This window comes from Pseudorca crassidens, chromosome 15 (assembly GCF_039906515.1).
Source record: "Pseudorca crassidens isolate mPseCra1 chromosome 15, mPseCra1.hap1, whole genome shotgun sequence".
NCBI classification, from domain to species: Eukaryota; Metazoa; Chordata; class Mammalia; order Artiodactyla; family Delphinidae; genus Pseudorca; species Pseudorca crassidens.
In genome coordinates, this window is record NC_090310.1 from 64,116,673 (window position 1) to 64,130,676 (window position 14,004).

General features: G+C 49.7%; 1 protein-coding gene and 1 pseudogene across 2 annotated transcripts in view; both read left to right on the forward strand.

The window, feature by feature from the left end:
• Positions 1-6,522, forward strand: part of CBFA2T2 (CBFA2/RUNX1 partner transcriptional co-repressor 2) — a 169,997-nt gene extending 163,475 nt beyond the window's left edge. For both annotated transcript variants that reach the window (XM_067707834.1, XM_067707835.1), the window contains exon 11: positions 1,818-6,522. In XM_067707834.1, coding sequence (XP_067563935.1) covers positions 1,818-2,117 — 300 coding nt within the window. In that variant the 3' untranslated portion in view covers positions 2,118-6,522. The remainder of the gene's footprint in view (positions 1-1,817) is intronic.
• Positions 6,523-8,614: 2,092 nt separating this feature from the next.
• On the forward strand, positions 8,615-9,466 carry LOC137208054 (ATP synthase subunit O, mitochondrial pseudogene; annotated as a pseudogene).
• The last annotated feature ends 4,538 nt before the right edge of the window (positions 9,467-14,004 follow it).

The following is a 14,004-nucleotide window of genomic DNA, read 5'->3' on the forward strand; positions in this document are numbered from 1 at the left end:
GCCACATGCATTGCTCCAGCTTTGACAAATGCTGATTTGAAGGGTGACTACCACAATAAACCTTTTGTCATGTTTCTTGGCAAAAAGGCTTTTGGTGAAATCAGGGAAAAGCCACAGAGACAGGGAATGTAAAGTGTCCTTTTCACCCTGGCTTCTCTGACCCTAACCACATTGTTCCTGCATTTCTATGATCCCACCTCTGTGGGAGGCTGTTAATCTTGTTTTATTGTATCCCATCAATCATGTAATAAATATTTTAAATGTAACGGTGGCCAAGGTGAAAGCACCATTGGTTTAATACTGTGCCCCAGTTTGAGATGTTCTTGCAGACTTGGACAGAGGGAGTAGAGGCCAATGTTTCCACAGCAGCCCCATGAAGGCAACTGAGTTCTTCCCCACAAGCAATAATGTTCTACCAAAGCATTGTTTGGAGTCAGCCTATCAGGCTCCAAAGTATGAAATTCTCTGGAATGCAGTTTGCTTGGGGATCTTTAATGATCCTCAGAATTACTTCTGTCCCGTCTTGGTCCTCCAGTGTTGGTGTTGGCAAGGTTGGGGCAGTCCTTAGAGTGTATTTCCTGAGAAGCCTGTTGTGTTAGAAGGGAATCTGCAGTCCCTTTCTAAGGCTTTTTGAAACTAAACTTGTACATTGGGTATAGTGGAGCCAGGCGGTCTGGGTTCCAGGCTTTGCATGACCACGTGATCATTTTATAACCTCAGACAAGTCCCTGCCTGCTGGCCCTCAGTGTCCCACCTGTACAATGCAAGAGGTGGGCAAGGTGGCCTCAGGTCCTTCTTGGCCCTTATCAGTTGTTTTGCACTTGTGCAAGTGTTCTGATTTCATTGGGAACAGTATCTGTCTTCTCTGAGTGTCAGGCCAGGCCTCGTGATTGGCTTCTGCCATTCTGGAGAACTTGCAGGGGAGAGGGCAGCTGGCTGACTGATCAAGTCCTTCCTGACACCTAAGAAGAAAGCCTTGTTTTCCTGATAGCTTCACCTGACCAATGCCATAAGGCTTTTCTCTTATAAGTGGGTCATGGAGACCTCAAGTGCAGAACACTCATGTGTCACTAGTGAAGTCCTCACAGGAGCCTACAGGGAGGAAAGTACCAAGGGGCAGGTGCTGGGAGCTTTCCTCTAGGAAAGTGCAAAGAATAGTAGGAAAACTCCCTGATGTAGACCTCAGGGCCTTAGGTTCTAAGGTATTGCAGGGGGCTCCTACAGACAAGCCAGAAAGATTCCCATGATCCTCAGCCCACCTCTGATGGAGATGCATCACTGAAAGGAGAATGAGCACAGAGAGAGTAGCACAGCTTCCCACCCTCCTGGTCACTCACCCAGGTCCTCTGGCAGGTGACTTTTTTAAAGATCAGGTGTTGTCAGTGAACACAACAAAGGTCATTTCTTCATTGGGAAGGGCAAGGAAGAAAACTGTCTAAGCACCTGTGTGGTCTTGGAATAGATAGCTATAATGGGGGAACCCTGGGACAGAATTTGGTTTGGCCGTTGAGGATTAAAATGTGAGTCAAAACAATGAATTGATGCCTTTAGCAGGACTTCCAGCTGCCCTACAATGTCTTCACATACCCCTCATCTCACTGTCCCATCAGCCCAGGATAGGTAGTTTTCCTGTTGTACAGATGAAGGAAACTCAGAACACAGATAACAGTAGAGGCAGGGCAAGCACAGGTGCGCGTGGCTCCAAAGTCCACTCTCTCCCCATACAGCCCCACCTGCTGTTTTACAGTGCAGGTGACAAGTTATGACAAGCCTGCCCCCCAGGACCCTAGCAGCTAACGGATGCCTGTGTCTTGCAGAACTGCTGGAACTGTGGCCGCAAAGCCAGTGAGACCTGCAGTGGCTGCAATATCGCACGATACTGCGGCTCTTTCTGCCAGCATAAGGATTGGGAGCGCCACCACCGCCTCTGTGGCCAGAACCTGCACGGCCAGAGTCCTCACAGCCAGAACCGGCCACTGCTTCCTGGAGGGAGGGGCTCCTCAGCCCGGTCCGCCGACTGCAGTGTGCCAAGTCCAGCCCTGGACAAGACCTCGGCAACCACCTCGCGCTCCTCAACACCTGCCTCTGTGACAGCCATCGACACCAGCGGACTCTGAGCCCCAGACTCGCTTCCCCCTGATGACCTCACAGCACGACAGACTCTGCACAGGAGGTTGGCTGCTTGAACCAGTGCAAGTAGCTGTCGGGTCATCATCAAGAGAAGTGGAGGCAGGAAGACTTCAAGCCCCGGCAAACACTGCTCCCCAGCCTCTCCACACACTTGCCCCAGTTCCCCGTCTGTGTCCTTGGGGGAAGTCATGTGCACACAGGCAGCTGGCTGGAGCTGCCTCCTCCATGGCTTCCTGGTTTGTTCCTCTCCCAGCTGAAGCTGGGATGGCCGGCCACTTTTCTGTGTAGCCCGCCAGCTCCCCTCCCTGCCTCGTGAGGCAGCAGACTGTCGAATGAACCCTGCCAGGCTGGAGGCAGCTCACCCCATGTGCTGTCCCCTACTCCATCGTCCTCCCATGGCAGAGGCCTGGAGACTGATAGCAAGCCGGGAGGAGGCCTCTCTCCCAAAGGGAGTTCCCCTTGCCCCTAACAGCTCCTTGAGCCCACCCTCAGCAGGTGCCACTGATTGGTCCCGTGGGGACTTGGGCAGGCCAAAAGCAGCACTCAGGACTCCCTCCTCGACCCTGCTGTTCAGACTTAAGATTCTCAGAAACCACAGGAAAGAAGTCACCATTTCAGTAAAAAGCACCCATAATAAAAAATAAAACTTCACCAAGCATCACAGATCATTTTGGACAAGATTTTCTAACCTGGCTGGCTATTTTAGTTTGGGACCCATTTTTTTTTTTCTCTTATTTGATTTTGCTTATGCAGAAAATAGTTTTCAGCGCATGGATTGGTCTGAGGGAGAATGAGACTCAATTGTGGATAGTCTGTTCCCTCTGAGCATGTTTGCCAAACTAATATCACATTATTGAATGGATCATCTATTGGAGATGCAGAACGTTTTGTCACCACTTGGCTCTTTGCACAGTTGTCTTGTTCTGTGTCCTTTTATCTCAGACCACGCATGTCCAGGTCCCTGCGTGGATCTTCTTCCCGTGGTCTCTATTTGGCACCTCTGAAGCCGTAGTTGACCCACAGGATGCGATGTGGTGTGGCTGCGACTTGCCTCACCAATCAAGGCCTGGTCACTTCTGAGCAACCCTTTTGGACCTGAAGGAATTCTTCAAACCTTGTCATTATGTCCTATATCAATTTATTATTGGGCATACAATCTGTTTCCCTTCTCTTGTTTTGTTGGTACCTGCCCTCTTTGAGCTAAGAAAAGTTCTGTGAATTGTGACAACCATTTGAGAGAGCCTGACCAATTTTTCTTCCTGTCTTCAGGGAGTTTTCCAGCTGCTTACCTAGCTCTCCGAACATGACATCACCTATAGTCCCTTTAAAACGTTAGGAACTGCCACACACGTTCTTCCCTGTCATTCAAGTTTTATTGGGAGCCCAAGGACTTTGACCCTCCCCCACTCCACCTCCAAGCCTTCAGCGCCCTCTTGCGGCAAGGTCCCGCTGGCCCTGGAAAGCTCAGCTTTAGATGGCCAATTTCTGTGCATTGGCCAGAGTGAATTGAAAGCTCTCAGTAAGGTATCAGCATAGGTAACGTTGTCCTTACATATAGGTGTATCTTACTTTAAGAACTTTAAGTCCCTAATTTACCTTACCCAAGGATTTTCTGTCTTAAAAGAAACTCAGAACAAGGCACCTTTAGAATACCTGGATTTCTGCTACATAAAGTAAGACATCCCCAGAGAAAGAATAACAGAATAGTTACTTTATTGTGGAACTCCTTAAGCTGTAGCAGTTGGGGTGTCCTGACTAACAGAGATGAAATCAGAACCCCAGACAGGAGTTGCCTACATTTCCCTGAGACATAGGACGTCCCCTGAGAGGAGGTCGCTGAGCCTGTAAACCTGTTGCAGCAAGAGGGTGTCTCGTGGTGTCCGCTGGGTCTGTCCTCAGCTCCCTTTTTCATTGGCAAGTTGGATGAACACCTAGGCATGTTCTTTAAGCCTTCAGTGGCCACAGGACTAGCCAGGGTAGCTCAGGTTTTTTCGGGTTGGAATAAAGAGCCAAAACCAACCGAATACTGTTCGTCAGGGCTCGATGTCAAGCTCTACAGGTAAGGTTTAGGATTAGTGTGCAGGTAGGTCCTAGCTGACTTTTGTGGAGTGTGGTTCCAATGACAGCTTAATTTTCAGAAGTTTTGTAATGCTATTCTAAACGGCTTTGCTCATGTGCTACCCAGAGGCCAAGCGGAAAGGCAGTGTTCCACACTACAGTTCAGATCTCAGGCCTTTTGCTGTATTAATTTTGGTCAGTTTCACACATAGGTTGCCAGGGCATCTGTCCAAGACTTCCTATTTAAATGTAAACAGTCCCTTTCTCCACCTCCTGCTCTTCTGAAATTCTCCAGCTCTCTGGTTAGGAGGAGAAGGGACACTATTTTGGGATGGGGTGAGGGGACTGGAGGGCAGGGGTGAGTCCAGGTTCCCCACTTGGTTTCCCGTGTCTGCTGATAACCACTCCAGCTGCCAGGTTGAGGGTGCAGATTCAGGCTTCCCCCTTTCATTTAATTAGATTTAAAATAATAGACTGCTTAGAGGATCAACCTTTATAGTTTGAGGGGACAAAAAAAGACATAGTGGTGGTACTGAAGGTATTGTCAGGGTAGTCATAGGCTCTTCAATATTATCCTGGAAACCAAAAGCAGATGTGACACGTGATGGGACATCATTGTCCTCTCCCCGGTGAGGAGAGGTTGCAGGAGCCAGAGAAGACCAGAAGTGGCCAACATGGGAGCTGTCTTTAAATGTTCTGAGGGAAGCTTGAGGGCTGGATCCCCAGAATTTCAATCATCCTTTGGGGCCACACTGCCTGCACCAGGCCTGACTCCATCCAGTGGTGAGAACAGACTCAGGTTAGTTCTACCTGCTCAGGAATAGGCAGCCCTCCTCCTGAGCTGTGAGCACCCCACTTGGGAGCATCCTTGCAGCCCCCGCGATGGGGCTCAAGCAGATCTGCTCAGGCACAGTCATGCGACCCTGAGGTCACAGCAAGTGCATCTTCTCTTAGACAGTGCCGAGTCAGGTATGTCTCTCAGTGGATCTAAGACTGGAAACAAGACCCATCTCCCCAGCATGGGTCCATGCCTGGCATCGGCTGCAGTGGGCCCTCTGCAGTGTGGATGACCTTTGTACATCTGGGCCAGTTGGTCCACCAGGAGCTCCTCACTTCTTGGTGTCAACATGAGCATCTTCAGCTTCTAGACAGCAAATCTACACTTTACTTTGTACAGCCTTGTCCCAAAGTCAGATTGATCCCCAGTGCTGTCACCTGCTTGCAAAGGGTAGACCTTGTTATGGGTAGTTCCAGAAGATATCTCAGCAAGTGGGCTTGAAGTTTCAACAACACAATTGGAATTGTGTGGTCGTGAGTTCTTCGGGATGAAAGCATAAATGATGACCAGGTGGCTGTTTGTCTTGGAAATTGTAGCTGGGATTATGGATTGAGTAAATCATTTAAAATAGAACTCATGTTGGAGGCTTTCTTCAGCACTGGTTTCCAGGCTCCCAGGTCAATAGACCAAGCCAAGTTTCTTAGTTTTTTTTTTTTTTTTTTAAGCTATTTACAAAGAACTAGGTGGTGGCAGGTTTGAACCAAATGTAAGAAAAGCTAGAGAGACCTGGACTGTTCCAGCATGGGCCAGCCGGCCAGCTGTCAGGAAGGAGTCCTGCCTGGGGTGGAGTGGGGTGTTGTACAGGGTGAGCTGTTGAATAGAGCCCTTCCAACTCTGTAGTTATTGTGAAACCAAAATGTTGACTACCTGCCTCTTTGCCCACGTGCATTGACATGCTCAATTCCAAAGATGATGGTGCAGGCGACCTTTTCCATCGTGAGCCAGGAGAAGGTTGAGGCCTGAGGGCGGACCTTGTATCCACCCTTTGCCTCCACAGCCCCAGAGGTGGAGCTTCCCCTGCTACCCCATCTGGTTAGACCCACAGCTGCCCAGTGTACACTCATTGATCCTTATACCAAATAGGACATGCGCAGCTGGCAGCTGGCAGGGACAGCGCCGTCCCAGCACTGGAGTTGGCAAGAGAGAAGCAGCAATAAGCATTAGGCGAATGGCTGAAAGTGCCGTTTGGCTAAGAGGCTTTCGAAGTTCCTGATGAGGCTACAAAAGCTCCGTCCATAAAAGAAAGCCAATAATGTAAATAAATCAAAAACTAAGCTTCCAAGCGTGGTTTTCTAAGGGGGATGATGAATGTGAAACCACCCACGGGATGCGGTAGATTCGGTTTTTCTGTGCTTTGTCATTCTACTCTGATAGGAACTTTTGTTACTTAACTCTGTGCATAACTTATTTAATGTACTGTATAAATGAACCAAAACTGTTAAATATGTATTTAGTTTGTTCTACTTAAAGTAGTCAATAAAAAGGCTATATTCCTTTTCTGACTCAAGCTGGAATGGGACTAGGAGGGAAGGTGGTGCGTGTAGTTCTGTAAGACGTCCTGCCGGCAGGCTTCTGCGTCCCCTCTGCCTTGTTCCTCGATCTTCAGAGATGGGGTGGGGCTCCACTGGTTCTTGCTATGGCTTGAGAGCACCCAGCGGAATGAACGCAGGAGGTACTGCTAAGAAGGCGGTTCCAGCTTCTGGACCTCTGGGAAGCCAAGTGCCAACAACAGCTACAGATAACTCCCAAATCCTTGTTAGCTCTTCACCATTAAGTGATCTTTTAATGAGGAAAATACAACCACAGAAAGTTTGAAAAATAGAGTAGTGGATCTGTAGGTACTTTTTTCTAATAACTCTTATGTTATTTCCTTAAACGTTTTTAACATACCTGGACTTGGGAATATTCATTCATTTCCTTTTTATACTGAGGCTAAATCATAAGCTCACTGTTGCCTTCTCATTTATTTGCTTAATGATGGTGTGATTTAATCAAGGCCATAATTTTCTGTTGTTTGTTTGGCTGCGCCACGCGGCTTGTGGGATCTTAGTTCCCCAACCAGGGATTGAACCCGGGCCCTCAGCAGTGAGATCCCGGAGTCCTGACCACTGGACGGCCGGGGAATTCTCTCAAGGCCATAATTTAACTGTTCACCTCCTGTTGGGCAGTTGGATTGCTTTCAAATTTTCCCTAACATACTGAAGTGAACATCTTCCTTAGCATGATTTATTTCTTTGGGATAATTTTCCAAAGTGGGATTTCTAGAACTGAACATTTCTTGGATCCTTGAAACCTGTGTTCAAACTGCTTTCCCTGAAAGCCCCCCAGCTTGCTGTTCCTCCGACAGGACCTAAGTAGTACTTGCATGGCTCTGAGGTGGTCTGACCGGCTGTGACGTAACACAGGTTGCTGCAGGCACACCTGTGTGTACCTGTACATATGAAGTCTTGGGTTATCAGTCCAGTTTCCTAACCAGTGACCTGAGGCCTCACTTCCCAAGGACCTGGCCCCAGCCTCACTCCTGTCACCCGAATGCCCATCTCTGGCCCTAGAACTACTTCTGAGCAGCCTTGCGCCAGAGGCTTGTTGGCATCATCTGCTTCACAGGCCCCCAAAATGCAAAGGGAAGGGTTGGTTACTAGATCTTAGGGTAGGGAGGAGGATGACCTTGGCCTTGGCCCTAGAAGGCAAGGTGTGGGTTTAGCTGTTTCGTGCAGATGGTGCCGACTGCCAGTTTTTCTCAACAGCTGCCCGGTGCTGCAGTCCACCACTCAGCAATTACAGGATCTCAAGCCTCGTGACTGTCAGTCTAGCACAAAAGCACATTTGGTAGACAAGTCAACAATCCACAGTCTGCCTTAGCCCTGGAAAAATGATCCCAGGGACTTGGGATAATATAGTAAAATACCATGTTAAATTTGCTATATAAATAGGCTGAAAATTTTGCCATTATCATAAAACACCTGGATGCCAGATAAATTCTAATGAATTGACTTTTTTTGCTGAGGTCACAGATGAGAAAGTTTAGGAAATCCCCAAGGGACAAAAAAAAGAGTAAGCCGAAACCACAAAGGTAGTTGGGTACAGTAGAGGAAAACTGCTGTTTGGGGGCAAAAGAAATTCCAAGAAGTCAAGAGCTGGAGGGATTAACTGCCTCTAGGGGGACCTGTGGCACTAAGCTTTGAGCCTGTACAAAATAGAGAAACAAAACGGGGACCTCTCCATAAAGCCAGGGCACTGGCTTTGGCCTCAGTGAAAAGGCAAGCAGGGAAAATTGACCTGTCTGCAAAGGGAACTGAGCAGAGAACATCTCTCTGGCCCTGCTGGAAGAAAGAGAAAACCTGACCAGAGACTACTTTATGTCTGCTGTCTCCTGGAGCTGAGGTTCAGATTCTCATTACTCCAGAGGTCAAAGAATCCCTGGACTGAGAAATTAAGATGATTCCAGGCTCGTATCTCCTGGTATCGGGCAGAAGCAAAAATGCAAATCCTCCAGAGAAAAATATTATAATCATATTATTACATATCAACCAAGTATAAATTGTCCAAGATAGTTACTAAAGTTCATGTCCAAGCAAATGAGCCACTATGAGCAACAGTCAGCAGGAACAAAAAATTAACTCAGCTCTCATCAACTCAGGTTTGACCCACAGCCGCCCAGGAGAAGAGGCTGCCCCAGCAGTGCCCAGGCTCTCCCGGCAGGTGCGATGCTTCAGCAGATCTGTGCTCAGGCCATTCATCAAGCCTGTGAGGCCACCATCAAACCTGTGTTCAGATATATGGTATCAAAGGTCGCTATGCCACAGCTCTTTATTCTGCTGCATCTAAACAGAATAAACTGGAGCAAGTAGCAAAAGAATTGTTGAGAGTAGCGCAAATCTTGAAGGAACCTGAAATGGCCGCTTCCATTATGAATCCCTATGTAAAGTGTTACATTGAGGTGAAAAGCCTAAATGACATGACAGCAAAAGAGAAGTTTTCTCAGGACTTCCCTGGCGGTTCAGTGGTTAGAACTCCACGCTTTCACTGCCAAGGAACTGGGTTCGATCCCTGGTCGGGGAACTCAGATCTCCAAAGCCGTACACGGCACAGCCAAAAAAAAAAAAAGGTTTTCTCCCCTCACATCCGGTTGGATCAATTTGCTTGCTGAAAATGGTTGCTTGAACAATACCCCTGGAGCCATAGTTCTGACTTTTCTACTATGATGAGTGTCTAGAGTGGAGAAGTACCTTGCAGTCACCACTGTACTTCCTTTAGATGAAGCCACTCTTGCTGAATTAAAAACGGCCCTGAAGAGCTTTCTAAGTAAAGGCCAAGTGTTGAAACTGGAAGTTAAGATTGAGCCATTAATCATGGGTGGAATGATTGTCCGTACTGGAGAGAAATATGTCTTCAAAAACCAAGATTCAGAAGCTGAGCAAAGCAATGCAGATTTTCTAAGTGTTGCTTTTCTGTCAGTGAAAATTCTTAAACTTGGAGCAATAATAAAATGCTTCCCGAACAGGAAAAAAAATTTGATTTAGACCCCTGGGACTTCAATACTGTTATTATCAGACACAGAATATAAAATAACTATGAAACCTCTAAAAGTGCTGGAAAAAAATTAGCAGAAAGTAAGAGACTAAGGCAGATTTGAAGATAGAATTCTGGAAATTACAATCATTGAAATAGTGCACTATTGAATGGCAGATTAGATGAATCAAAATGAGTGAAGCATTACTGTATGAGAAGGAGATGGAAAAAAAAAAGAGTTGTTCCTTTTGGAAGGCAGTTTTCGAGGGAAGAGCCCTTTCAAATTTTACCAAGAAGGCAGTCAAAAAACTTACTGACTCAGTATAAAGGGAAATAATTGGCCTGAGATGATACAGTCTCAGAATGATACATGCATCGATCTGAACTCATCCTGCCCGTCTGTGCTTGTTTCTGCTGCTGGAATTTCAAGGTAGTGAGTTGGATGTATCCCGTCCTCCACATCCGCTCTCCCAAGACCATCGGGGAACCAGCAACAAACCACCCCCCATTCTCCAGGGCGGCTTCATTGCCTGGTGCCAGGCGCCCTCTTGTGGACAGAATCAGACCTGCTACCTCTGCTGCCTCCATCCACAAGCCAGATTCCCATCCAGAGTGCACACCCCAGCACCTTTTGCCTTCCCCTTTGCACCAGCCTTTTCTGAGGCTGCCTATCTGCCCCATGAATTCAACTGACTTTCTCTGGGTGCCTCCTAGGGAGTTGCAGAAATGATGAGTACTCAGCACCCGCACCACCTACCTTCCAAGGGCTGAGCTCTGAAAAGCCCACATCAGATCCACCCTCCACCTCGTGCTGTGCTTCCATGGCTCTTCTTGCTGCCCTGTCTGCCATCCTGCAGCCCCAGGGCTTGGCCTCACTCCCTCCTTTGTTAAAGCTGCCACCGTCCTCCAGCGTTTCCATTACCAGAGTATGCCTGAAATTTTACTCAGCGATGTTCACGTTTGACGGCAAGTAGCTCTTGGTACCAGACATAGTAGATCCAGTTGTGTGATTCAGAGCAAGCACTTGCTTGCTGAGCTTCTGGTTCTTCATGTGTAAATTGGGGATGCTAATGGTGCCTACACCACTGGGCTGTTCTGAGGTGAAATGTGATCATCTGGGAGTCACCCTTAGCATAGGGCTTAGCACCCAGGAAGCCCCTGTAAACAGAGGCTACTGTCACAACCTGCTTTTCTTTCTCTCTGCCAATATGTGATGTCCTTGAGGACTCACCTTTGTCCCAGCATCCCGCTGGGAACCTGATGCCTTCCTCAAGTAGTATTTGTTTTGAGAATAACTTTTTTTTTTTTTTGGCCACACGGCGTGGTATGAGGGACCTTAGCTCCCCGACCAGGGACTGAACCCATGCCCCCTGCAGTGGGAGCGCAGAGTCCTAACCACCAGACCGCCAGGGAATTCCTGAGAATAACTTCTTGAAGGCCTTTTGTTTCGACCCATCAGGGTCTGTGTTAAGGGGATTTGGTGTGCATATTTCTCTCTGAGAGCTGGAGGGCAGTGGCAGCCACCTAGACTGTTGCTGTCTCTCCAGCACCTGGCCTGGCACTGACCCAGTCCCTAGGACAGGTTTTGATGTATGCAGGTGAGTCACCGGCACAGGTGGGAGGAAGGCGAGGAGGCAGGTGCAGGGAATGGGTGAAGGGGTAGAGGTGGCAGCTGGCAGAAGGAGTCAGGATCTCCCAGCTTCAGTACTCTGCCTGTCCTTGACCTGGGTGCTGTCACCAGCCCTGGACATTTTGCCATCCCCGGCACCTGCCACAAAGCAGGTGCCCAGTGGTTGTTTTCTTGTTTTTTTTTTTTTTTTGGATTTATTTATTTTTGGCTGCGTCGGATCTTCATTGCTGCATGCGGGCTTCCTCTAGTTGTGGCGAGCGGGGGCTACTCTTCGTTGCAGTGCGCAGGCTCCTCATTGCGGTGGCTTCTCTTGTTGCGGAGCATAGGCTCTAGGCACATGGTCAGTAGTTGTGGCTCACAGGCTCTAGAGCGCAGGCTCAGTAGTTGTGGCGCACGGGCTTAGTTGCCCCGCGGCACGTGGGATCTTCCCTGACCAGGGCTCGAACCCATGTCCCCAGCATTGGCAGGCAGATTCTTAACCACTGTGCCACCAGGGAAGTCCTAAGGAGGCAATTCTAGAGTGGATGGGGTAGAGGATGCGAGGGAACAAAGTTCTAAAGGGGAGTTGCAAACCTAGGGACTGAGGTTGCAAATAGCCCAGCTCAGCTGGATTGTTTTAGGGGGATGAGGCTGCACATAATGTGAGTGGGTATTGATTGCTAAGGGCCTTGAATGCCAAGTCAAGAAATCAAACTTGACCTTGGTGCTAAAGGTAGGGGGGTGCCATTGAAGGGTCTTAGCCAGAGGAGTATGGTCACCACGTGATGTTTTGAAAACCCCTTCTTTCTGTTCCTTTATGGGGAATGGACTGTTGCGGGGTGGAGTACAGAAGGGAAGCCCAGTGAAGAGGCTGCCATAGTCTTTCAGGCCAGAGATGATGGTGGCCAAGACCTGGGAGCCTGGGGGGATATCAGCATGGAAATGAATGTGGGCTTGCGAGAGATAGGTAGACACACCTAAAGACCTGGGGCCCTCAGTACCCCCATAGCCCCAGCTCAGAACTTTGTTCTCCCTGTAGCTGTAACTCCAGGCTTCTGTCTGCAGTCCAGCTCCACACCTGCCCACAGCACTCCCCTGTCTGGCAACCCCCCGCCTCCCCATTACCTGCAAGACATCATTCGAACTCCCTCTGGCCTGGCCTCCCCACTCACCTCCAATCCCTTACACTCTGCAGTTCCTCCTTCTGCTCCCTTTGTCTGCAACATTCTCCCTGCTTGTCTGCCCCTCACATCTGTCTGGAGACTGCTACACTATTCTTTCACAGCTCAAACCCAACATCACCATCTCCAAGAGGCCTTCCCCAACCCTGTAGGACTGACACTCTCCCCTCCACATGCAGGACCCTCCCTGGCACCTCCAAGCTTTCAGCAAGGAAGGGAAGATGCAGCCCATCTTAAAAAAAAACAAAAAACAAAAAACTGTTAACTTTCAGAACACCCTTGCAGGGTGAGATGAGACAGGCAAAGGGTGGCACCCACTTAAGAGGTGTCAGCTTGGGCTTCCCTGGTGGCAGCAGTGGTTGAGAGTCCACCTGCCGATGCAGGGGACATGGGTTCGTGCCCCGGTCTGGGAAGATCCCACATGCCGTGGAGCGGCTGGGCCCGTGAGCTATGGCCGCTGAGCCCGCGCGTCCGGAGCCTGTGCTCCGCAACGGGAGAGGCCACAACAGTGAGAGGCCCGCGTACCGCAAAAAAAACAAAGATGTGTCAGCTTGAGCTTAAGAATTTCAGCATCTTTGTTCAAAGAAGGCAACGGGAAGTTTTTTAGTTTTGAGGGTTTGCTGTTGGTACTGTTTTCATAAAGGAAACAGAACGGAAGGAATTAGAGCACAGGACAGAAAGCAGGATTATTTCCTCCTGGATGGCCTTCTTCTCTAGCAAAGACATACTGACACCTCCTCCAGCTGCCCAGACCTGAGAGACTCAGGTGCCGGCAGCACTTTCTAGGAACTGCCGGGAGTCTAGGAAGTGGGGTGCAGCCTGGTGCAATGCTGGCCGAGGAGCCCCCAGGGACCCCCGTGCTGGTTCTCTGGCCTGGGTGGCTAGGCCAGTGGGAGCAGCCCTGTCTGTCCCTGCCAAGTCTGAACTCCTACAGGGGTCACTGGGGGGAAACCTCCCAAACTAGGACATCTACCCTGAGCTGCCTTCCTGGCCAAGCCTCAGGGCCCAGCCACGACCTGGCGCCACCAGGGCAGTCAAGCACATTGGGGAAATGTCACTCAGCCCACGGGCCAGTCACCCCTTAAAACCTACCACAGCTTCCTCAAGACCAAGTGCCTTTGAGGCCCTGCTGCCTCCCCGCCTTGGCCTCAGCCCGCCTCTGGGCTTCCTTCAGTTCTGAGGCAAGCTCTCCTCCCGCTCAGAGCCTGAACCTGTGCATTTTCTGCCTAAAAACTCCTGACCCCAACACCCTCCAGACGAGGTCAGAGGCCAGCCTCTGCTCTTGTGCCACGTGCCTCCCCTTTAGAGCCCGCATCCTGTGTAGCCACCTCTCGCCTCCCTCCGTGTTGGTCACCTCCCTCCATGCCCCAAGTCCCTTCCGCCAGGATGGCTCACAGGAGGCTCCACCAGTAGCTGGCAGCACCGACTCAGCCATTGTTCTCCTGGAACTGCCCTATGGCTCTGTCAGGTGGTAGGGGTGGTGACAAATCCAGCCTGGAAGGGCGGGGGAGGTTCTGTCTGGGGACAGGTCTTCTCACAGGGATCGGCCATGCTGTTTGGGACCCTGAGAGGGCTCTGTGGCCCGTCCCCAGCTCCATGCCACACCCTGTTGGCAAACGAAGGGGGGGTGAAGCTAGAACCCCCAGGATTTGGGGTGGATTAAGGCAGAGCCCATG